General features: G+C 40.3%; 1 protein-coding gene across 11 annotated transcripts in view; it reads left to right on the plus strand.

Moving 5' to 3' along the window:
- The window catches only part of LOC134538563 (axotactin), a 227,927-nt gene that overhangs the window by 96,852 nt on the left and 107,711 nt on the right, over positions 1 to 23,364 (plus strand). For 10 of the 11 annotated variants that reach the window (XM_063379990.1, XM_063380013.1, XM_063380036.1 and 7 more), the window contains 2 exons: positions 9,855 to 10,022; positions 10,789 to 10,957. In XM_063379990.1, coding sequence (XP_063236060.1) covers positions 9,855 to 10,022; positions 10,789 to 10,957 — 337 coding nt within the window. Of the gene's footprint in view, positions 1 to 1,801; positions 6,368 to 9,854; positions 10,023 to 10,788; positions 10,958 to 23,364 lie in introns of those variants that run through there. The other variant, XM_063380063.1, reaches the window with a different exon arrangement.

Here is a 23,364-nt window from a genome sequence, read left to right on the forward strand (position 1 = left end):
AAAACTCCCAACTCCTCACTGAACTCGGAGGCCGGCGTCCTTGGCTTATATAGGCCCAGGCGCCACTTCTAGAAGTCGCAAGCGTGGCTGTGGCCTGTCGCGTCATTCCGCGCTGACCCGGCGCCAGATTTATTGAGAAATGTGTCGGCAGCTCACACGGAACCTCTGCAGCTGTCAGGTGTTAGATGATGTATCAAAGACAGTGCGCCGCGCGGGGAGTGGAGGGCTGGAGGGAGGGGAAGCTGCGACCTTTGTAATCCACCAGGTGCGTGCAATATGTCTCACGTTGTGGCGGCAGCATGACGTCAGTGGCCATGTGGAGCCGCCAGCCAGCTCCGAACCTGCGTGCGCCGTGGCCCTGCTCACGTTCGTAGAAATATTAAATTTATAACAGGTATTGCTGTCTATCCTGCTGGTTGAACAAGGAGGAATGCGAAAGTACATAACGAACATAAAATTCAAGTCATTCACAGCTGACTGTATATGATACCTACATCTATTTTCTGAAACAGGTGCATGCACACACTCTCTGTCTTATTTCTTTCGTTCATGTATGTCTCTTGTTCTATTTTTTTTTGGGTGGAGGACGAATCATTGCATAAAGAGGAGAGCGAAAACGAGCCCAGAAATGTATATAGCATAGTGCTCTCTTTAATTCTCTTTGGCCAAGTACCTATTCTCTTTTATTTTCATGTCAGAAATGTTTCACAACAATGTTTCACGAAAATGTTGCATTAAAATTCGGCCTTGAAATTTTACTCTCCTCGTGTCCAAAGAAGTTTCACTTCAAAAGGTTTAATTATGATAATGTCTATTACTTTGAGTACTAAAAGTGGACTGTAACATAAATGAGCTAACAGAAGCCAACGCGAGAAAAATTTACCATGGACGCGCCATGTTCTCAACTAGTTTTCCCAGGCGGCGCCACCAACAAAGCCTTTGTAGTCCATAGTGTGGAAAATTCATATACCACCTAAGAATTGTCCCAGTCAGACAGTTTTAAAATACCTGCTCATTAATGAACCAATATGCAAAAATTCAAGCAAGCATCAGATACCCTTAACTTCTACATTTCTGCTAATGTTTCCAGCTTGCTTCTGAAAAATTTTAAACATGCAGGTGTTAATTGATGGAAGACTACAATTTTCTTGTCATTATACGCTACCTACATATTTTCACTAATTAAACTAAGTATTGCTCAGAGAAAGCTAACAATGCTTTTTCAACAAATTTCACAAGTTTTTCATGAAAAAAAATTAATAAAATTAAGACACTACAAGAAAACTTTTGTGTACAGTTTTACAGTTTCGATTTGTAGGGTTGTGGATTATAAACTACTGTAGTTTTATTGTGATTGTATAATGTTGTGTCCTTGCACACTTGCAGTTCTTGAGAAGTTTATAAAACCAGACTAACTTAGAGAATATTGGGGATTTTGTTAATGAATTTTAAAAGGCATTCCTAGACTGTGTAGCCCTGGGGCATTTAGTACTTTTGTAGGGACCTAATATTTGGGATAGGCCTGAGAATATGGAATAATACCCACAGGAAAAGGCATTCGGGGTACTCCTGTAAAAGGTTTTGTAAAAAATTTTTTTTTTATTTTTTTTTTTTATATTTAGCGAACTTATAGCTTACATTTTTATAATGGGTTTGTTTGTTTTTCTCAAGAATTGAAATTTCCTATTAAAATAAAAATAAATTACTTTGAAGTTAAATAATGAAAAGGGGTCTAAAATTTCATGACAAACATTTTACATTATAGGTGCATTCTGTAGTGTTAAGTATTCAAGAGGACAGGATATAGATTGGCAGGCCTGCGAGGACAGTTATGGCGGCGGGCCCGGCACTTGGACAAGAGGGTTTATGTGATCTTGGAAATATGCGTACCAATACCGACATAACATGGTGGCAGCGGTATTTCCTACGCCGGTATTAATCGTAGTGTTTTCCGCAGTGTTAATCTTCGGGCCGACATGGTAGTCGGCGTGTGCGCATCATTCAAGTGCCAGTAAAACCGGGACCCACGCATCGTGTTTTGGAGGTGTACAACATGGCAACTTCGGCGCAATTTCACATTGTTCCGCCAGAAAATTTTGATTTTCGTGCGCTGGCGGACTGGCCAAAATGGATCAAACGTTTTGAACGTTTTCGGGTGGCGTCGGAACTTTGCAATAAGTCGGAAGACAGCCAAGTCAACATGTTGTTGTATTGCATGGGTTCCGAGGCGGACGAAATGCTAGAATCATTTGCATTGTCTGCGGAAGATATCAAGAAGTACAGTGTAGTGAAGTCACGGTTTGATAAGTTTTTCACGGTAAAGAAAAACATAATCTATGAACGGGCAAAATTTTTTAAGCGGCGTCAACAGAGTGGTGAGCCGGCCGATGTATTTATAAACGATGTTTTTAAGATGGCCGAATCTTGCAACTTACGGGATCTTAAGGACGAGCTCGTAACGACGGTATTGGTGATAGGTGTTGCGGATGATAAGCTGTCGGAGTCGCTCCAGATGGACCAAGATCTAACGTCAGCACGAGCGGTCACACGGATTCGACAAGCGGAACTGGTACGAAATCAGCAAACCCTTGTTCGGGCACAGGATGCCATGGTCGAAACAGTCCAACACAGCAAAAGCCAACCCAATTTTAAGCGGCGTTACAGATGGAATAAGGAGACAGCGCAGCAAGAGAAAGCAGGTACAAGTAATGTAAGTGGTTCCAGTCCCAACATAACCACTAAATGTTCCAAATGTGGAGGCAAACCGAATCATCATTGGTCTAAGTGCCCAGCTAACAAAGCAAAATGCTATCGCTGTGGACAAGTAGGGCATTATGGTAGGTGCTGTGCTCATGGGGAAGTGCAAGAGTTGGAAAGTGAACACAGTCTATGTCATGCATCTTCACAGCAGTCACCATCAGGTCCACGGGAGTATTACTTGGGAGAAGTGGCACTGGAAATATGCTCGCAACCATGGTATGTGAAAGTGAAGTTATTTGGGACAGAGCTTTCATTCAAGGTTGATACAGGGGCCGATGTAACGGTAATTGGAGAGCATGTCTGTCGGGATCTAAAGGTAACAATTGGTTCGACGAACAAGAAATTGTTTGGGGCAGGAAAAAATAGCATTGATGTGGTGGGTACTACAATGGCAACACTGTCCTATGGAAATCAGGAAGTGACACAAGAAATTTTTGTGGTCAAAGAGCAAATGGTACCGTTACTGGGCCGTCCTGCAATCAAGGCGCTCGATATTATGTCTGTTAAGAAGGCAGAGGAGGTGACAGAGTCAAAACCCTGTTGTGTTGACAAATTTTTGCCACTCTTTGAGGGTCTTGGCCAGTTTCGACGGGAGTACAACATTCAGCTGCAGGAAGGGGCTAAGCCATATGCTGTCATAGCACCACGACGTGTTCCGTTTCCCTTAAGAAACAAGGTAAAAGAAGAACTTGACAGAATGGTTCACGAGGGTGTGATAACTTCAGTTGAGGAACCAACCGAATGGTGTGCACCTATGGTCGTGGTACCCAAAAAGGATGGTTCGGTAAGGATTTGTGTCGATTTTACTCAGTTGAATAGATTTATACTCAGAGAGAGGCTACAGTTACCATCTGTGGAAGAGTCACTAGCGCAACTGCAAGATGCCAAGTGGTTTTCAGTTTTGGATGCGTCCAGTGGGTTCTGGCAGATCCCGTTGTCACCAGCTAGTGCGCCATACACAACTTTTATCACACCATTTGGGCGGTTTTATTTCAATCGGCTGCCATTTGGGATAAAATCAGGCCCGGAGCACTACCAGCGACAAATGCAGCATCTGGTGTGGGGGATGCCAGGTGTGGTGAACCAGGCAGATGACATTCTTGTTTGTGGCCGCACAGCAGAAGAACATGACCAACGGTTGGAAGCGGTACTAGGTAAATTAGTGGCGCATGGTGTTACCCTTAACAAGGCTAAATGTCGGTTTCGAGTGAAGACTGTGAAGTTCCTAGGTCATGTCATATCAGAAGGTACGGTGGGGCCTGATGCGGACAAGACCAAAGCTGTTAGTGACATGCCAGAACCGACTAATGTGACAGAAGTAAGAAGATTTTTGGGCATGGTGACGTATTTAATGAAGTTCATTCCCAACCTTGCGGAAAAAACTCAGCCACTTCGAGTCTTGTTATGTCAAGATACAGATTGGGTGTGGGACGCACCACAGCGGCAGGCAGTGAGGAACCTGAAGGAGGAAATAGCCCAGCTCTCCGGGTTAGCTCTTTATCAACAGGGGGCACAAGTGAGAGTTTTGGCAGATGCATCTTCCTTTGGCTTAGGAAGCGTATTGGAGCAATATCAACAAGGTGCATGGAAACCAGTGGCATTTGCATCTCGAAGTCTGAGTGAGGCAGAATCACGATACGCTCAAGTGGAAAAGGAGGCATTGGCACTTACCTGGTCCTGCGAGAAGTTCAGAAATTATGTGTTGGGCACACGCTTCATAATATTGACTGACCACAAACCGTTAGTGCAACTGCTGACTTCTACACCACTGACTGAGTTAACAGCGAGGCTGCAGAGGATGAGGATGCGTCTTATGTGTTATGACTACACTATTGAACATGTTGCAGGGAAAACGTTCTTTGTTCCGGATGCATTGTCAAGAGCTCCTGTGGATCAGCCAGGTGAGGGGACCTCTGACATTGTGGAAGAAGAGTTGTTTGTGGAAACAGTCGTACGGGAAACACCATTTTCAGACGTTGCACTTCAAACCATCACAGAAGCACAGGACAGAGATGATGAATGCCAGGTTCTGAAGGATAATATATTGCAAGGCTTTAGTAGCAAACACTCCCACTTCTGGCAGTACAGAGGACAGTTAACATATAGTAGAGGACTTATTATGAAAGGCTCACGCATATTTATCCCCAGACATTTACGTTCAGACATGCTCAGTAAAATACATGAAGGCCACATGGGGGTAGTTAAGTGTAGGCGTCGGGCACAGGAGTCCGTATGGTGGCCAAGTATCACTACAGATATCAAGAGTATGGTCGAAAACTGTCAACAGTGTTTACAACAGAGGACCCAGCGAGCTGAGCCATTACAGCCTTCGGCACTGCCAGGTGGCCCATGGATGCTGGTCGGAATGGACATCTTTGAATTAGCCCGTGCACACTATCTTGTGTTACAGGATTATTTTTCAAGGTACCTGGAAGTAGTGCGATTAGATCAGCTGACGGCAGAGGCAGTAATTGCACGTGTGAAGAACATATTTGCTCGCCATGGGATACCTCAAACTGTGCGTACAGACGGGGGTACCCAGTTTACAGCCAAAGAATTCCAACAGTTTGCAAAGGAATATGGGTTTAGGCACATTACATCGAGCCCAAAGTATGCGCAATCAAATGGCGAAGCAGAGAGTGCAGTTAAAATAGCAAAGAAGATTTTGTCCAAAACAACTGATCCAAATTTAGGGTTGCTCGCTTATAGGGCCACTCCATTGGAATCCGGCTTTTCACCATCGGAACTATTGTTTGGGAGAAAGCTACGGACCACATTACCCCATACCGTGGCGTCCCTACAACCACAGTGGAACCCATGCATTCTGAAAGAATTTCGGAAAAGGGATCAGCACATCAAAGAGAGATCAAAACGCAACTATGATACAAGGCATGGTGTGTATGAGTTGAATCCATTACAGCCAGGGGTGACCGTGTGGATTACCGACCTTGCCAGATATGGCAAGGTACTACAGCCCGCAGACCAGTTCAGATCATATTTAGTCGAAACGGGGATCCGCAATGTGCGCCGGAATAGGAAACACTTGATCGAAGTACGGCAGCCCGATGAGCAGATCCGAGGACATGGGCGTGGGCCATACCAGGCATCAACAACAGGGTCAGGAGTGACACATGCAGTAAAAGAGAAGCGACTAACTCCCCGAACAGCAGAGGAAGCAGATGGGGCTGATAAGCATAAGTCATCTTCTCCTCGGAAGTCACCAACGCAGGGCTCACCACAAGAGGACCTTCAAGGGCCGGGATCTCCACAAGAAGACTTTCGAGGGTTCACAGAGGAAGAAATACAAGGGTCAGAGAGGAGTAAGGGGATTTGCAAGACCAGGAGTGGAAGACAAGTGGTTAGACCAAAACGGCTGGAGCTGTAGAGGTGTAGTGCAATAGTGCAGGTCGTACAGTAGTGAAAACAGTGTGGGCACAAAACAGTATAAAGAAAGGGAGATGTAGTGTTAAGTATTCAAGAGGACAGGATATAGATTGGCAGGCCTGCGAGGACAGTTATGGCGGCGGGCCCGGCACTTGGACAAGAGGGTTTATGTGATCTTGGAAATATGCGTACCAATACCGACATAACACATTCGTAATAAAAGGTCAGTGAAGGGCTCCAATAGTCACAATCTGCAAGGCTGCTGTTACACAGTCCTGGAGATACACCTAGCTATAACCGAGCCACATGAACACAGGCAACAACTTAGAACCTTTGCTATATTTTGAATTGATATAATTAAGTTGTCTTTCCCCAAAATAGATTAGTGGCATGTGTTGTTGCTACATTCAAAAGACACCTATATATAAAGTGTGAATGGTGCATCTCTTATAACAACTCTGCTAAGCTGGATGTATTTAATTTACATTACATTTAAAACCTAGTGATGTGTTTTTTGAAAATCAGTTTAGATATAATTTAATATATTTGGTAAAAACTGATTTAAAGGCCGTATACTTCACTCAGATTTCAAATGATACATATCACTTGAGCTACGATTATTTCACAGGTGGTTCTTTCTCCAGGCTAGATTAAACTATCCGATAAATAATGAAGCACCTTAAAAGAGTTCATTGGCTGATACCAAAATCAACAGCTTTTCATCATATGGGCTGTGTTTTACATCACTGAGTTTACTCTTCTTGTCTTTAAAAGGCCGTATACTTCACTCAGATTTCAAATGATACATATCACTTGAGCTACGATTATTTCACAGGTGGTTCTTTCTCCAGGCTAGATTCAACTATCCGATAAATAATGAAGCACCTTAAAAGAGTTCATTGGCTGATACCAAAATCAACAGCTTTTCATCATATGGGCTGTGTTTTACATCACTGAGTTTACTCTTCTTGTCTTTGTTTATAACTGCTGATAAGCCTTTGACATATATGGAACAATTCTCTGAAAGAAATGAACCCATTAAATGTAATTCTTGGTGAAGTCCTTTTGGATAAGTCAAAATAACACAATGGTGTGTGGCTGCCATGCACGTCAGAATGCAACTTCTCATATAATAGGGGTAAGAAATTTTTTGGGTAAGTCTAATCTAATATCTGAAACACTTGTAATTATGTATTGAAAATTGACTTTTACTAGTGTCTGTCAATGTCTTCAATTAAATTTAAGAATGAATCAATAGGTTTATGATAGTGTTACGATTTACCGCGGGTTCGTAAAGGATAGCCCAATTAAAGATTTTTATCACACACAGTTTTATTTATTACCACTACTTGTCACTTACAAATAATCTTCTAAATTAGCAAATAATTAATTATACTTAAAGAAATGTTAATTCCCCAGTCATTCGTTCCGCACACCTCGCTGGGCCACACCTCTGGCGCAACTCTCGCCGCAGCACCCCTCGTGGGTCTCTGCCGCGAGACTCCGTCGCCACACTCCGCCGCCAACGCACTTTCCCTTCGTCGAGATCCCACTCGACTCCCTGCCCTGGAGCCTTCGTCCAAGGACTTCGCCACTCTGCCGCACCCGCGGCACTATCGCCCGGAAACTCCGCCGCGGGAGATCTCCCGACTGAACACTCCCAACTCACTCAGACTCAGACTGACTCAAAGGTCGGCCCCACCTCCTTATATAGCCCTTGGGTTCCCATCCAGAACAATCGGGAATGTCTCCGAGATATTGCGCGACCTTTGCCGTCGAAATGCCCAGAAACGCGTCGTGAGTCCTGTCGAAGGACGCGGTGGCTGCTCAAAGAACGCGATAAACGCAACAAGCATCGGGTTCCCACAAAACGCGCCGATAAACATGTCTGAGTCCTTTCATGCCGCAGTGCGGCCTCTTTTAAGTAACTCGATCTGAGGCAGGTGCGCGCTGCGATGGTCAGGATGTCGCGAGATAGTATGGCACGAGATACCAGGGAGAGGATGCGGGTGGAAGGGGGCGCAGACAGGCCGAATGAGCGCGGCGACACCAAGCACTGCAGCCAAGCGTAATCGTAACAATAGCTTAAAATATGATTAATAACCCTATTTGAAATGTCTGTACATATTGTCACAATTTTAATGCTAACACCGGATCCAACATCTGAGTGCGAGTTTAGAGTTGCAAATTATGAGTTGCTAAAGTATGCAAAAGTAGGCACAAATATGCAAAAGTATTTAAAAGTTTATACAAAAGTATTCAAAAGTATATAAGCTACCTCTCTCTCTCTCGCTTTCTTTTCCCCCCTCCACAGCAGTTTTAGATAGTAACGTTAACGTTAAATACGAAGACCTCATATAAGTAGTATAACCAGAAATAGTTGTAAAATATGTCCATAAGATTTTGATTATGCCTTCAACACACAGTTTAAGTCAATGAAGTTTAGTCACGTTAGGAAATATTTTGGATGAAAATGACTCGTCCTCAACAAGGGCGGCTCGAGGGACAGACAATCGCCAAGTTCAATGTGACTGGCAGGGCCCCGTGACTGGCAGTATTTATTTTCTTTGTTTATTGAGTTTTCTGGGAAAAATATGTACATTGACAGTAAGGAAAAATTTAATTTATAATAGCATATATTTCAAGTTAAAAACTTTTAACTATTACATGTATATAACTACTTTGAGTTAATTTGTTAGTAAAATATCAGTGATACTTAAAATAAATGAATAAAACCATTGGCAAAATTCAAGAACCAGTTTGTCTTAAAAACATTGTTTAAAGAAATTACTTTTCAAATTTTCCAAGGAGACCCCTAAACTCAATTTTTTCTGGAAGTTAGTGCATATCTGCAGGCTTTCTGGTAAGGGCTTTTATAAAGTATTAGGGCCTCGGGAAAGTAGACCAGCCCAGGTCCCATTTGAAGTCTAGGGCTGGCCCTGGTCTTAAAAGTTTGTTTTTGCTTTATGTGATACACATATATTTGAACAAGACTTCAGGAACAATTAATAGCGGGCTATGAATAGGAATGATGAAGTGTGTTAAAATCAATGGGTGTGTGTACATATGTATGCGCATTAGACATTATACTTACTTGGTGGTACCTATTAAAAACTAACTTTAAAATTGCATGCGGATATAGGAATAAAAAAAAAACTAAGAGTGAATTTTTAAAAAGCAAAGTATAAATTTGTTCCAATTTATCATTTAAATAAATTAAAATCAATTTAAAAATTAAAGAAATACTCAGTTTTCAATATTATAATAAATGTGTATACAATGTATTATTTAATCTAGTAAATAACAAGATACATTTTATTAATAATGAAAATCAATTAATATGCTGTATGTTTGATCTGATTTATTAATTACGTTTTATAATCACTAATAAACACAATAAATAAATGTGTTTTTTTTTATTGTGATCGGTATTTAATTTCAATCAATAACGTATTAAATTCAAAAGCTCATTAATAATTTTTATTTGTATGCACCTTTTTTTTGTATGTAGCTTTTTTTTTTTTTTTTTTTTCATATTGTGAAAAATTGTTGTGTAGTGCACACACATCGTAAAATTTCACACTCATAATTATTTCATAACGTGCCTAAAGAAGTATAACTTCAATAATTGGTAATTTTTGTAACAGTTATTAGGTACTGTACCGCAGGGAGAGTGGCTGAGCGAGTTGCATGAGTGCATTTCCTCGCAGGCCTGAACCGCGACGTGTGGCACAACGTGACGGTGCGCATCGACGTGAAGGAGACGCGGCTGGTGGCGAGCGTGGACGGACAGCAAGCAGACACGCAACTGCTGGGACTCGACCCCAGCACCAACTACGGTGTCACCACTGACCTCATGTCCGTCGTGCTGGTCGGAGGTACAGTTGACGTGTCCTGTTCCCACTCCATAGTCATCGTCACGCTAGCTTCTACCTTCTCAACATTTATTAAACTGTTAGAAATCATATAACTAAATTACCTAATTTTTATAGGTTCCTTCAAAATGTAGCAAATTTTTCAATTGCATGTTTGTCTGTCAGTTCTCATAAAACTGTTGGCAGAGCAAATTTTTACAGCACAGTTTTTGCATAAATTGGGCTAATGGGTAATTAACATGTATTTAAAAAACTTATAAGCAAAGAGAGGGGCATGTGGCCTCCGTGTCACACTCATAAATTACATGCCCTTGTGAGGTACCACCTTTCAGGTAAAAAAAAATTATCTATGGTGACGATCAAACACCACCAACTCTCGGCTGGAACTTTCCTGTGCTGCTCTCACTGGTGTAGCAGCCACGGGCGCAACAACTAAATTTCCAGGGGGCGGGGGGGGGGGGGGGGGGGGGCAATATACCTTTTTATAAAGAATCATCGATCCCCCCTATTGAAGCGGGTGGTCCGGGGGTCCTCCCTCGGGAAAATTTGTATTTCAAGGTGGAAAATGGTGCTATTTAAGCAGTTTTATTATCTAAAAATTGATTACACAGCACTTTCTTTGCCCCCGTTTGCCCCCACTTCAAGGTTTCAGAAGGGGGGGGGGGGGCAAAATAACCTTCTCCCCCCCTGTTGTTGCGCCCCTGGTAGCAGCGCACGTGTGTGTGTCAGTGAGCTGGTGGAATGTAGCGCGGCACGTGTGCTGGCCCAGGTCTGAGCTCGGAGGAGCAGCTGCACGGGGTCAAGTACATCATCGAGTCGTTCGTGGGCTGCATCAGGAGCGTGGTGCTGCGCGCGGGGCCCACCGTGGCCGCGCTGGCGCCCGTCAAGCCGCTCGTCGCCACCAAGCACGAGAACGTAGTCGAGGGATGCCTGGACAAGTACGTACCCACACATCCTCCTCCCTCCTTGGCATTCCAGTGACACAGCTAGTGTGCTGTTTGTGGTGTCCATCGAGTTGGCTTGGGCATTATGTTTGGCTTTAATTCAATCAATAAATTAATGCATTTTTTAAATTGGGATCAGTATTTAATTTCAATCAATAACGTATTAGATTTAAAAGCTCATTAATAATTTTTATTTGTATGCACCTTTTTCTTTGTATGTAGCTTTTTTTTTCATACTGTGAAAAATTGTTGCATAGTGCACACACATCGTAAAATTTCACACTCATATTATTTTCATAACGTGCCTAAAGAAGTATAACTTCAATAATTGGTAATTTTTGTAACTGTCAGCTAGTACTACAATCTTACAGGTTAGTGTCTAAATTTGATCATTTATACAGACAGGGTTTAAAAACTGTTTTGATATTTACTCCATCAAAATAGTGTACTATTTGTATGCTGCAGCTTTATGATAAAAAAAATTTGTAGTAAATTGATTTGAAACAGATTCATTCAGAACTCTAAAAATAAATTGGTGTTGTGGATTAAAAGTGATTCAATAACAGATGCACAATAAAAATTTTTTAATTAATTTTTGTGATCTATGAATTTTGAAACATTTTTGTCGGTAAATTATGACATTCCTTGAATTTTAAACATAAAAAGATTACATTTTTTTTGCAGTTTAAATAGAGTTTTAATTAAATACTGCTTAATTCCACAGCATAACTTGCATTTTATTGCTATATGGTATCTTAATTTGCTTTTTGTGTAATGCGGTATATTGACTTTTTTGGTGTTATTTTGGTTTTATCGCATAACACCACATAATCTTGTCCCTAAACATTTATATTTTAGAATCCTAATTTAGTGAGCTTTTGGAATGACTGAACAAATTAATGATATAGTTAAAGAATGGATGTCTAAACAAATGAATAAATTAACAAAAGAATGAATGAACAAATGAATCACTAAAAAAAAAATGAATGAACAAAGGATTGAATAACTAAACTAGGGCTGAAATCTCATCGACAACGAGGTCATGTAGAGACAATGAGGGAATGATGAAACGAGGATTAAGCACTGATGGAATGAATGGATTTTGGATCTGGTGAAAAACCAAGGAAATCCATCGTCTTACAGCAACATCAGATATGTTTCCACAAGGAATCTCATCTGGAAAATTCCTTGGCGAGAGGCAGTGATCTTGCCACTTGTCTCTAGCCCTCTGTGCTCATTGTAAATACAGTGATAACACTTGATGTACTTCTCTTATATCAGGGGCTGATTAGGGGGGTGGAGTGGTAGAGCAACTCCCAACCTCCAAGAATCTGTCATAACATTACTTAACATTATTCTCAACAGTTACACAATAGCAAACCAACAATAATGAAACTTAATTAATAGAGCCACGATTTTTTCGCGCACGTGAAATAACGCGAAATAAAACGATATTGAGTGTTAACACCACCAAAACGCGAAAAATAGATTACGTACCATATGAACACGAAATACATAACAATAACATCGCCAGTTAGATGACAAATACTTTGTCGTACGGTGGGGGGGGGGTCTTCGGATGGACGAAACGGAGTAATTTGGGCGCCACCACGTGGAAGGGCACGTGGACCCGGCTACGAACTCTCGGCTCAGGGCCGTGACGTGACCCGTGTGGGGCTAGGCTAATCTCCCCCCTCGTGACTCGTGTTCGTGGGCTCTTGAGGCGTCCCACACGCCTCGGAACTCAGGGAATTATACACGTGACCACTGAACCACACATTCTGAGCTAGTGATTTTATTACCAGCGAACTTACACAGGCGAATTATTACAAGGCAAGTTACAAAAATGTTAAAAGAGTTTTACGTAAAGTACTAAAAAACACCGTTGCAGGTGATAACCAGTTTATAGGCTGACCAGGTCACCGCGTGGCCTGGCCTCGAGAGTCAATCACGTATTACGCGTACGAAATATCAGTAAACGGAAAACAAATATTTATGCGAAAGAGTCTACCACCTGGAGCAGGCCTCGAAGAAGTTAGAAGGTTTTAGATTTATTTAAAGATGCGACGGAAACTAATGGATCAGTGAACAAAAGAGCTGAAGTCGATGAGGTGCGCGGGCCGCTCCTACTCCAGGCGGCGAACGGAAACAGACTGACTAGACCAGAGCATCATGGCCGCCGGGAAGGGTTAAGTTCCCGCTTTGTTACCGGGCAGCCGTCCGGTAACATACTTAATCAAACAAATATTATTTAAAAAACAAACATAATTTAAGTACACTTATTTATAATTAACAACCTTTAGTTATGGTGTTATTTCTTATTAAAGTTTAAAAACTATTGGCGGGTAGTTCTGCGGATGCCCGCATGGGGCGCTGCGCCGTCCTTACTTACTAAAACTTGAGGCGTGACAATTAGGGATATTTTATTACATAAAAAGGTTTATACATTATGTTTATTTTAATAAAAGAAAGGGGTCGTCGCACCGACTCTTGCCGGGCGCCCAACTCACACACACACACACACACACACGAGGCGGGAGGTTTGAATGGAGGGTGGTGGTGGGAGAGGGGTGGCGACGGCGTGAGGCACATCGGGCTTAGGGAGGGCGTAGCCCTGGTCGACGTCACCTTGTTTATGTAGTTTCTTGGAACAACTATCTTTGTAGGCGTTTCAAACACACTTTTGCAATATATAAATCTAACAGAAGACTTTAATATTTCATAGTTTTTACACAAATAATATTTTTTTTTTGTTTTTGGTTATATAAACACGTTAGAAAAACAGTGCCGCCATTATGCGAAGATTGTAAATAGACACCGTTAGCCAACACGACGCAAACACACTTGTGTTGAGTGTGCACTTGTGTTGAGCGTAATAATTTTTCGCGTGCGTGTTTTATAACGTAATTTAAAAGCCAGGAAAAAATTTATCTTTTTCTGACTAAATAAGTGTACCAAGGCACCTGAAACTTGATGAAGTGCAGCACGCATCGCATGTGTTAACCTCCTCAGATCCTATGTACACTATTATGTACATTAAAAAATAGCTACACTTGAGGCCTGAAGGATGTTCTGCCTAACTAAAGAAATATATTATTAGGTTTTAGCCTTCGTAAGCGCATAAATAATACAAAAGTACCCAGATCAAATATATATAAAACCACAAAAAAACACCCTTTTCATTTTTCAAATATAGGTAGTTACCTAATGCTAATGTGTATGTAAAAATAAATTTTCAAGCTAGTGGTCATTGTGGTTGTTGAGTTATGGTATTGAGCGCGAGCAAAGGTGCAAAATAGCTTAAAATTGTATTTCATTCTCAGTGTAAAATTTTTGTGATGGAATTTGTTACTTCTCTGTCCACATATACAAAGTATGGAATATTAGCTTTTATTTGCAATTTAAATGAGCTAGATAGCATGAAAATTGTGAGTTTTATAGTAATTTATGTGTACTGGTGAAGACCGTTGGAGAACATTATTCGCTCAAAAACTGAAAGTTTTGAAAATGTCTCATTCTTCCAGTTTTAATTTAAAAATTCTAAAATAATTCACAGTTACTCATGTTATAAGTATGTATGCATAAAAAAAAATTTTGAACAATATCTGTAACCTTGGAGCACATGGCTCTAGGTGATATGACATGAAATGACCCATGGACGTAATTTTTTTTAATGTACACTATTCTGTACAATCAGACTCAGCAGTTATTTTATGAAAACTGTCAAATTTTGTTTCACAAAACACAAAATGGAATAAAATATTACTGATTTAGTGTTGTGTGCTACAAATTTATTTGCATGTCTTGGGTTAGTTCAGTAAACTAACTTAGGTGTAATAGCCTACAGTTTGAAATAAATTTGAATGAAAATACAACACACAAATTGCAATAAAATAACCCTGTTTCAGTGTTGCATGCTAGGCCTACAAGTATAACTTGCACTGCATAAATCAATCACGACCTTTTATGAATAACAATAGACGTCAAATATATATTTGCAATTGCATAATAAAACTACAATAAAAGTTGGCTAAATATATTTGACACACTTCAGTTGAAGAAAGACATATCAAGAGTTCAGTAAACTAAAAACTTTGCTTACTGTTTGGAAGAAAAAATAGTTTTTCAATTTTATCTTGAACATTTCATTACTTAGGTGTATGGTAGTCACGAAAACATTTCCTTTCACTAGTCAGGCAAAGGTGCACTTTCCACTTCTGGCACATGATGTGAGACCTGAATTTACTGTTACATCTTGTGTTCTTACATCTCGTAGGCTCTTTCATCTGGTCATGAATGGGTAAATGGTCAATGCTGTCCAGCTGAACATTGGCAATAGGAGCTTTTTCCTTCTTGACCCGTGGAATGTTGACATACAGTTCTAGCACATCTTCCAAAGAGGGCCGTCCCCTTTTCCTGCCTATTGTTTTACCAACTTTCAGCAGGCTATCAACTATGTACTTCAAAGCGAAAAGCCAACTGATCCAAAATCTTATTTTTCGGGATATTGTTTCTCATGGCCATGTCCACGGCATGGAATGCCATTCTCAGTGTCCACTTCTTCGAACGAAGACTGATCCTGTAAAGCTCACAAATCTGTCGTACAGGTCAACTCCACCCATGACTTGGTTGTAAGATTTTACGATTTCAGGTCTATGAACTGGGATATAGGTTTTCGTGGCCTGTTCATACCTGCGCACTTCATCTTCAGCCCCAATACCCAAAAAAATTGGAAGCCATTGCGACAGTTCTATTATCCAACCATTTACATAATACTATGTCATGATCAGTACTAACTAGCTCTTCAGTGTGGCCCCTTACATGATTCTTTTTCAGGTTTTTGTCTGATGTGAATGGTGGGTTAGCAAATCTATTTTCACGAGTCGTTCCACCTGCAAAAATAATTTTTGATTTTAGAAGTTGAAGGAGATTGTAGGAAGTAAACCAGTTGTCAAAAAAGAGGACGTGTCCTGATTGTACCAATCTCTCCGTCAACTTGAGGACTACTGCCGAACGCAGACCAAATTTTTTCTGAATGCCATTGTCAAATCCAGTTGTACTACCTTGATACAACACAAAGTCGTATGCGGTATGCTAAACCGGATGTCCCACAAAGCACAAAAATTTTTATTTCCCATGGATTAGGTTTTCCCTTTACATATTGCTTTACACCAAGTTCCCCAGTGAAGGGAATCATTTGCTCGTCTATAGCAATTTCAAGCTCAACATGAAGCTGTAAACAACGACTTCGAACAATATCAAAAATTGGCCTTACTTTCCAAAAAACGTCAGTGCATCCGTCTGGTTTTTCTAAATTATTTACAAAATGTAAATTGGTTCGTAGTTAGAAAAAACGATCCCTTGTCATATTCTCTTGGAACAATCCCAGACCTAACACAGACTCCCAGTACATGCGGATCCTAGGGAAGTTCAGGCATCCTGTACCTATGTGAAGTGCAAATAAAATTTCTACTTCAACTGCTGTCACAGGCTTGAATTTTGTTGCACCTGTTTGAAGCGCATATATATTGGTGAACGTGGCTGCCTTCTCATAAAAGTCCAGTGGTATGTACCTTTGGAAGTACTCGTTGGGCTCTAAAACAAGTTCTGGAACTTGAGTTTGAAATTCTGGTGGTTCTCGGGTGGTAAAAATTCCCCTTCGCCATGTTATATTTTGTTTTGCTGCGGTCAACTCCAACATATCTCTAATATCGTCATGAACATCTTCACCTGCAACCTCTACATTCTGTACATCTAACACTGCAATATTCTCATCATCCTCTATAACCTCTTCTTCGCTATCTTCGTTGACTACAGCTGTTTCGTCAATCACAGTATCATCTTCTCCACTTAGCCCTTCAATATCAGACACATCACCACTCTCAATCAAATCTAATATTTGTGATGCAGTTAACTTCTTGGGAGCCAAAATTAATCACAATATACTTCTCGTCTCAAGTACACAATAAACAAACATAACCTACAGGCTGCTAAGTGCCAAATGTTACGAACTGCAGCTGAGACCAAATGTACATGATAGTGTACATCATATTTCACTTGTGTCAAATAACAAAAATATATTTTCTGGGATCATAAGCGTTATTTAGTTAATAAATCGTATACCTAATAAACCAAATAAACAAAGACAACAAGTAATAATTTGAAAAGAATGAGAGAATATTGTTTACCAACAAAACAGTGCAACTACAAAGATGTCACACTCAAATAGAGCTGTAGCAAACCGTATGTACTCGTTACTGAGTAACGGGTGCGGCATCTAGTAACGAGTAACGAAACGTTACACACGAATGCATTTCGTTACTCGCATCTTTCGTATGTTTCACGCATGCGCGCGCGTATTCGTTACAAAGAACGATGTTTGTTTATTAAAAAAGTATAATTTGGAAATTCGTCGTCCAAGTTTTTTACTGTTTATTAAAGGTATTGTGTGTGTAGACAAAGTTTTAGATTCGAACAGAAACAACGTAAGAAAGTATTTTTTACAAATTATAAATATGTATGTTTTTGTTTTTTATAATCGCGTATTTTCACGTTTTATGTTCTTATCTTAAAAGATATATTATAATAAAGCCGCTCTAATGAGAGTTAATTGTTTCTTGGTTAACAAAAGCTGTTAATTATCAAATATTTTTAATTGTTTATATTCGATTTATTTTTATTTACGCGACGTCATACTGTACGCGTGCGAAATACGACTCGATTCGATGCTGTTACATAACATAGCATGTGCCATGTCATGCGGTATCAGAAGTAACGAGTAACGATACGAAAGTAACGAGTACTAATTGTTATAGTAACGAATACATACGGGTACACATTTTTTCGTTACTTTTACACCTCTACACTCAAACAAACGTTGATACTTACTATTTTTATTTATTTCCATAGACAGTATCAACAAATGGACTAGCTCAATGATACATGTACGGTATAGTGCACGGTATAGTCAAAGATTATCCACTTATACGGGTATAGTGTACATTTGGTCTGAATTCATGGAAATTTTTCAAATGTGTGTTTCAAATGTTCAAAGATATATTTACACTATTCTGTACATTCAGACATTTACTCTATGATTCAGACTGAGGTGTTATTAGTTAAAAGGTGTTTGGGTCCGAGGAGGTTTAAGAAAAAAGAATATTAATGTTTCGAGTATTGGCGTGATTGCATCAAACAACATTATATTTGTAAACATAAAAAAAAAATGCATCTTACAGCGTCCGTGACATATTTACCGTGCTGCAACATAAATTGGAGAAGTTCCCGGAAGTTCATGCTGGCTTTTTTTTTTTTCCCCATTCTATCTCATTTAAACCAGTGTGGCATAAAATTTTGCGGTCGATTAGGATAGGTTAGCCACATTATAATTAAAAACACTGTGGATGGTTGGTTATATTAGGTAAGCATAGCTACATTTAAAATACTGTAAAATGATTTTATGGTTAGCCTACTCACCAAATAACTTTTTAATATGTAGCTATCCAGGGCTAGGAAACAGTTTACATGATTTCACAGTATCTTTAATGTATCTATCCTAACCAAATCAACCGTCCACAATGTTATAAAGTATTTATAATGTAGCTAACCTAACATAATTGACCATTAGTTATCATGGTTACAATGAACAAAAAAAAAAACCGAAAATGCACGATCGTACATTTGGCTCTCTCGTCTTTGAAAAGAAGGCTTCCCCATAAATTGAGTTATATTTTCATTACATTTTAAAACTTTTTACGTTCGTTAAGTTTCAGTGGATTTTTTTTCTGCATTGCTGTCTTAGGAAAAGGTTAGCAACATTATGTAACAAACCAAAAAATGCCAAAAAATAAACCAACAGTGGCTGCACGTGCAGCATAATTTTCAAAAGAAGGGTTTTATGTGAGTGGTAGTAAAATATTGATGTGTAAATTTTGCAACTGTCGTTTAGAGTTTGAAAGGAAAGATACATTAAACAAACACATTCAGTCAGAGAGACACAAAAATGGGAAGCAAAGGCAACAAACTTCAAAACGGCAGCTTTCAATTGATGAGGCAGGGCCAGTGCTAAAACGAGCCAAGGAACAATAATATGAATTTGTACTGGAAACAGTGGAAACATTTATTGCGGCTGGAATTCCTGTTGAGAAACTGGACAACTGCAAACTTAGGGAATGGCTAGCAAAACATCTGGTGCTGGTGATATACCTAGTGCAGACTGGTTAAGAATAATATATTCCTCTTTTAAGGGAAAAGAAAGAGGCAGAGGTCAGAGAGAAAGTGGAAGACCAGAAAGTCGTAATCATGGTAGATGAAACCACAGATAAAGCAAATAACTGTGTGTTCAATATTCTTTTCGAGATATTGCAACCAGGGGCAGAACATAGCATTTTACTTGGAACATCATGTGTACTTGAAGCTGCTAATGCTGTCAACTGCTCGAAAGCTGTGATTGACATATGCACCAAGTATGAAATCAAAGAAGAAAACATAGTTGCATATGTAACTGACGGTGCTATAATCACACAAGTTACAAAAGAACCTTGGAAGAGCTGGGTTAGGGAGGTGGCAGTCACGTGACCGAAGCTTCTGACAGGGGTAGGGGCCAGTTGAGCTGTCGCTCGCTTCCGGGAAACAGTGGTCCGGTGCCGTCAGCTCGCAGTCCTAGTTAGACGATCCAACGCTATCTATGGCATCAACGTCGGGTCATAAGTCACGGATTTTAAGCGGCACGCCGTTGCGGGGACAGGCACGGGAGATTGTGTACAATGTGGCGACACATTTGAAAGAACAAAAGCGATTACATAATTTGAAGTACAACATTGTCGAAGCAACAAGTGCTGCAACAAGGGTTTCTCAGTCAACTGTAAAAAGAATTTTAGCAGAAGGTAAAGTAAAAAGCAAAAATAGTTTAAGTTTTTCTACTTCCACGGGAAAGAATAAGGAGCGAAAAAAAAAGAATCAAAGTAGATGACTTTACATGCGGCGCTAAACGGCGGAAAATTCACGAGTTTTACACCGTTAGAAAAACAATTCAAACATTATAGAAACTGACCAGGGCATTACGAGAGGGCGGAATTTTAAATTGCAGTAGAGAGTACTTGCGGCATTTGTTAAAACGTATAGGATTTAGGTGGAAGAAATGCCAATCAAAAAGAAAGTTTTTTGTTGAAAAACCGGCAATTTCTGCTTGGAGGGGGAGGTATCTACAAACAATTTGTAAATATCGCAATGCAGGTAGAAATATCGTGTATGTTGACGAAACATACGTACATGCAACACATTGCGTTAATTCCTGCTGGCAGTCGAGCACTGAAGTAGGTGTAACAGAATCAATTGGCAAGAGGCCACGTTTGATAATTGTGCATGCTGGTGGAGAAGAAGGCTTCGTTTCTAATGCTTTATTAATTTTCAAATCAAAACAAAAGTCTGGTGATTATCATTATGACATGAACTACCAAAATTTGTCTACCTGGGTAAGACAGAAGCTACTTCCAAATTTACCTGAAAATAGTGTCATAGTTCTAGACAATGCCAGCTACCACAGTGTCCAAATAAATAAAAAGCCTACGACCACTACTCTGAAATCTGGCATCCAAGACTGGTTAAAAGCCAACAACATTCAATTCTCTACACACATGACCAAAGCCGATTTGCTACTTTTGGTAAAATCCCACCAAAACAAAAAAAAAGATTCAAAGTGGATCAAATAATAGAGGAGTGTGGCCATGACACCATTCGTTTGCCTCCATACCACCCGAATTTGAATCCGATTGAACTAGTGTGGGCAGATTTCAAAGCAAAAGTTTGCGAGGAAATATCTACATATTTGGACGCTAAACAAAAACTGTGTGAGAAGTTATTTTGTTCCTATACGGTGGAACAGTGGAAAAAGTGCTGTGATCACGTTAAAAACATTGAAGCCGAATATTTCAAAAACGATGCAATAGTGAACATTGAAATCGACAAGATAATACTGAATCTTGACTCATCATGTGGCGAAAGTTCTTCAGGTGACACAGGATCTAGCGCTACAGAAACGGCTGAATGTCTGAACTCAGACTTGAGCCGGGAATAGGTGAGTCGCGTTCAAATCAATTTTAACTGTACTTCCCTGTTATACATAGTTTTAATGTTTTTGTACTATTACAAAAATTCCTTTGCAAAACTAATTGCCAACGGGTTCGAATCCCGACTCTGGCGTTCTTGATGGTAACCGTGTTTTCCAGAAATTAAACAACAGTTGAACGATGGGATGGTTCCTAAACAAAGAACGACGCAAGACCGCAACATAGCGATTTTTAAACCCTCAACTTTCTAGCGTTTTTGTCTGGAGTGTCCGCCTTCTTAATTCATAACAAATCCTTTCCGATAATGTCAAATGCTCAAAATGTGTATCTCAAGCCCCGGGTTTACTTTTTTGCTGCGTTTATTTTATTTGTGTGTGGGCGTCTGCCTTGTTTGTTTTAATTGACAATAAAGTTTGTTATTCGTGTTTGTAAAAGAACTTGTTAAATAACTTACTTTTCCTTTGTAGACGATTGGCGTATTGGAAAAAGCTGACGAAATCCTAGTTTCCAATAGAGAAATCTCATTCAGTAGTTATTACATTTAAAATATCTTAGTTTTTTTCTTGCCATCCTTTTATCGTTGCGGGTTTTTTGTTTATATACTTAGCCTTACTCTTTACATTCATAACAATAGGCGTACAACTTAGACTGAGTGAGATGAGCTCACATACATACAAAAGGTATTAAATACTTGAGTGTTGCCCGCGCAAAGCTGCGGCGAAGAGTTATTTCTTCGTACAGAGTTTACTTTGCTACTGGCTAACTGCGTGGGTACGATACCGTGTTTGTGTAAGTCGGGCCAACGCGACGGACAAGGACAAGGGCGGAGTCACTCCCTCCCCCTACTACTCCTCGACGGTCCTCGGGAACTTGCGCATGCGCAGTAAAAAGTCCAGCTCTATCTTGTCGGGTTATAGATATATGACCAGATCTGCAAGCACTTTGAAAGGTATATTTGGTGAACATAGGCCTCAAAGATAAAGAAAAGCTTTAAGAAATAATTATAAGCAGCTGATGCTAATGGTTCAGTAATACAAACATTCAAGTCCTCGAGGTGCGGTGGTTACTTCCTACTCCAGGCGGTGGTCGGGAGAGACATGACGGGTCATGTTGTCATGGCTGCAGGAAGATTCTGAACTACTGTTAGGTCATGAACAAGTGCGTGAGGATAAGAATAACTTAGCAAAACCCTTCAAATTCCTTCAAGTATTTACCATATATTAATATTATTTACATATTTAGGCCTACTTGTTTAGTACTTCAGTTTAAATCAAAATCACATGAATGAGTGTGCATACTGAAAGGGTTCTGCATGGTGCTGCTCCATCCTTTTTATAATAACCTGAAAAGACATACACTTGGGACTTGAAATAAAAATTAGAAATGACCAATTACAGGAATTTGGTAACTGTAGTGTTAAGTATTCAAGAGGACAGGATATAGATTGGCAGGCCTGCGAGGACAGTTATGGCGGCGGGCCCGGCACTTGGACAAGAGGGTTTATGTGATCTTGGAAATATGCGTACCAATACCGACATAACATGGTGGCAGCGGTATTTCCTACGCCGGTATTAATCGTAGTGTTTTCCGCAGTGTTAATCTTCGGGCCGACATGGTAGTCGGCGTGTGCGCATCATTCAAGTGCCAGTAAAACCGGGACCCACGCATCGTGTTTTGGAGGTGTACAACATGGCAACTTCGGCGCAATTTCACATTGTTCCGCCAGAAAATTTTGATTTTCGTGCGCTGGCGGACTGGCCAAAATGGATCAAACGTTTTGAACGTTTTCGGGTGGCGTCGGAACTTTGCTATAAGTCGGAAGACAGCCAAGTCAACATGTTGTTGTATTGCATGGGTTCCGAGGCGGACGAAATGCTAGAATCATTTGCATTGTCTGCGGAAGATATCAAGAAGTACAGTGTAGTGAAGTCACGGTTTGATAAGTTTTTCACGGTAAAGAAAAACATAATATATGAACGGGCAAAATTTTTTAAGCGGCGTCAACAGAGTGGTGAGCCGGCCGATGTATTTATAAACGATGTTTTTAAGATGGCCGAATCTTGCAACTTACGGGATCTTAAGGACGAGCTCGTAACGACGGTATTGGTGATAGGTGTTGCGGATGATAAGCTGTCGGAGTCGCTCCAGATGGACCAAGATCTAACGTCAGCACGAGCGGTCACACGGATTCGACAAGCGGAACTGGTACGAAATCAGCAAACCCTTGTTCGGGCACAGGATGCCATGGTCGAAACAGTCCAACACAGCAAAAGCCAACCCGATTTTAAGCGGCGTTACAGATGGAATAAGGAGACAGCGCAGCAAGAGAAAGCA

Source organism: Bacillus rossius, chromosome 1, assembly GCF_032445375.1.
Source record: "Bacillus rossius redtenbacheri isolate Brsri chromosome 1, Brsri_v3, whole genome shotgun sequence".
Taxonomy (NCBI): Eukaryota; Metazoa; Arthropoda; class Insecta; order Phasmatodea; family Bacillidae; genus Bacillus; species Bacillus rossius.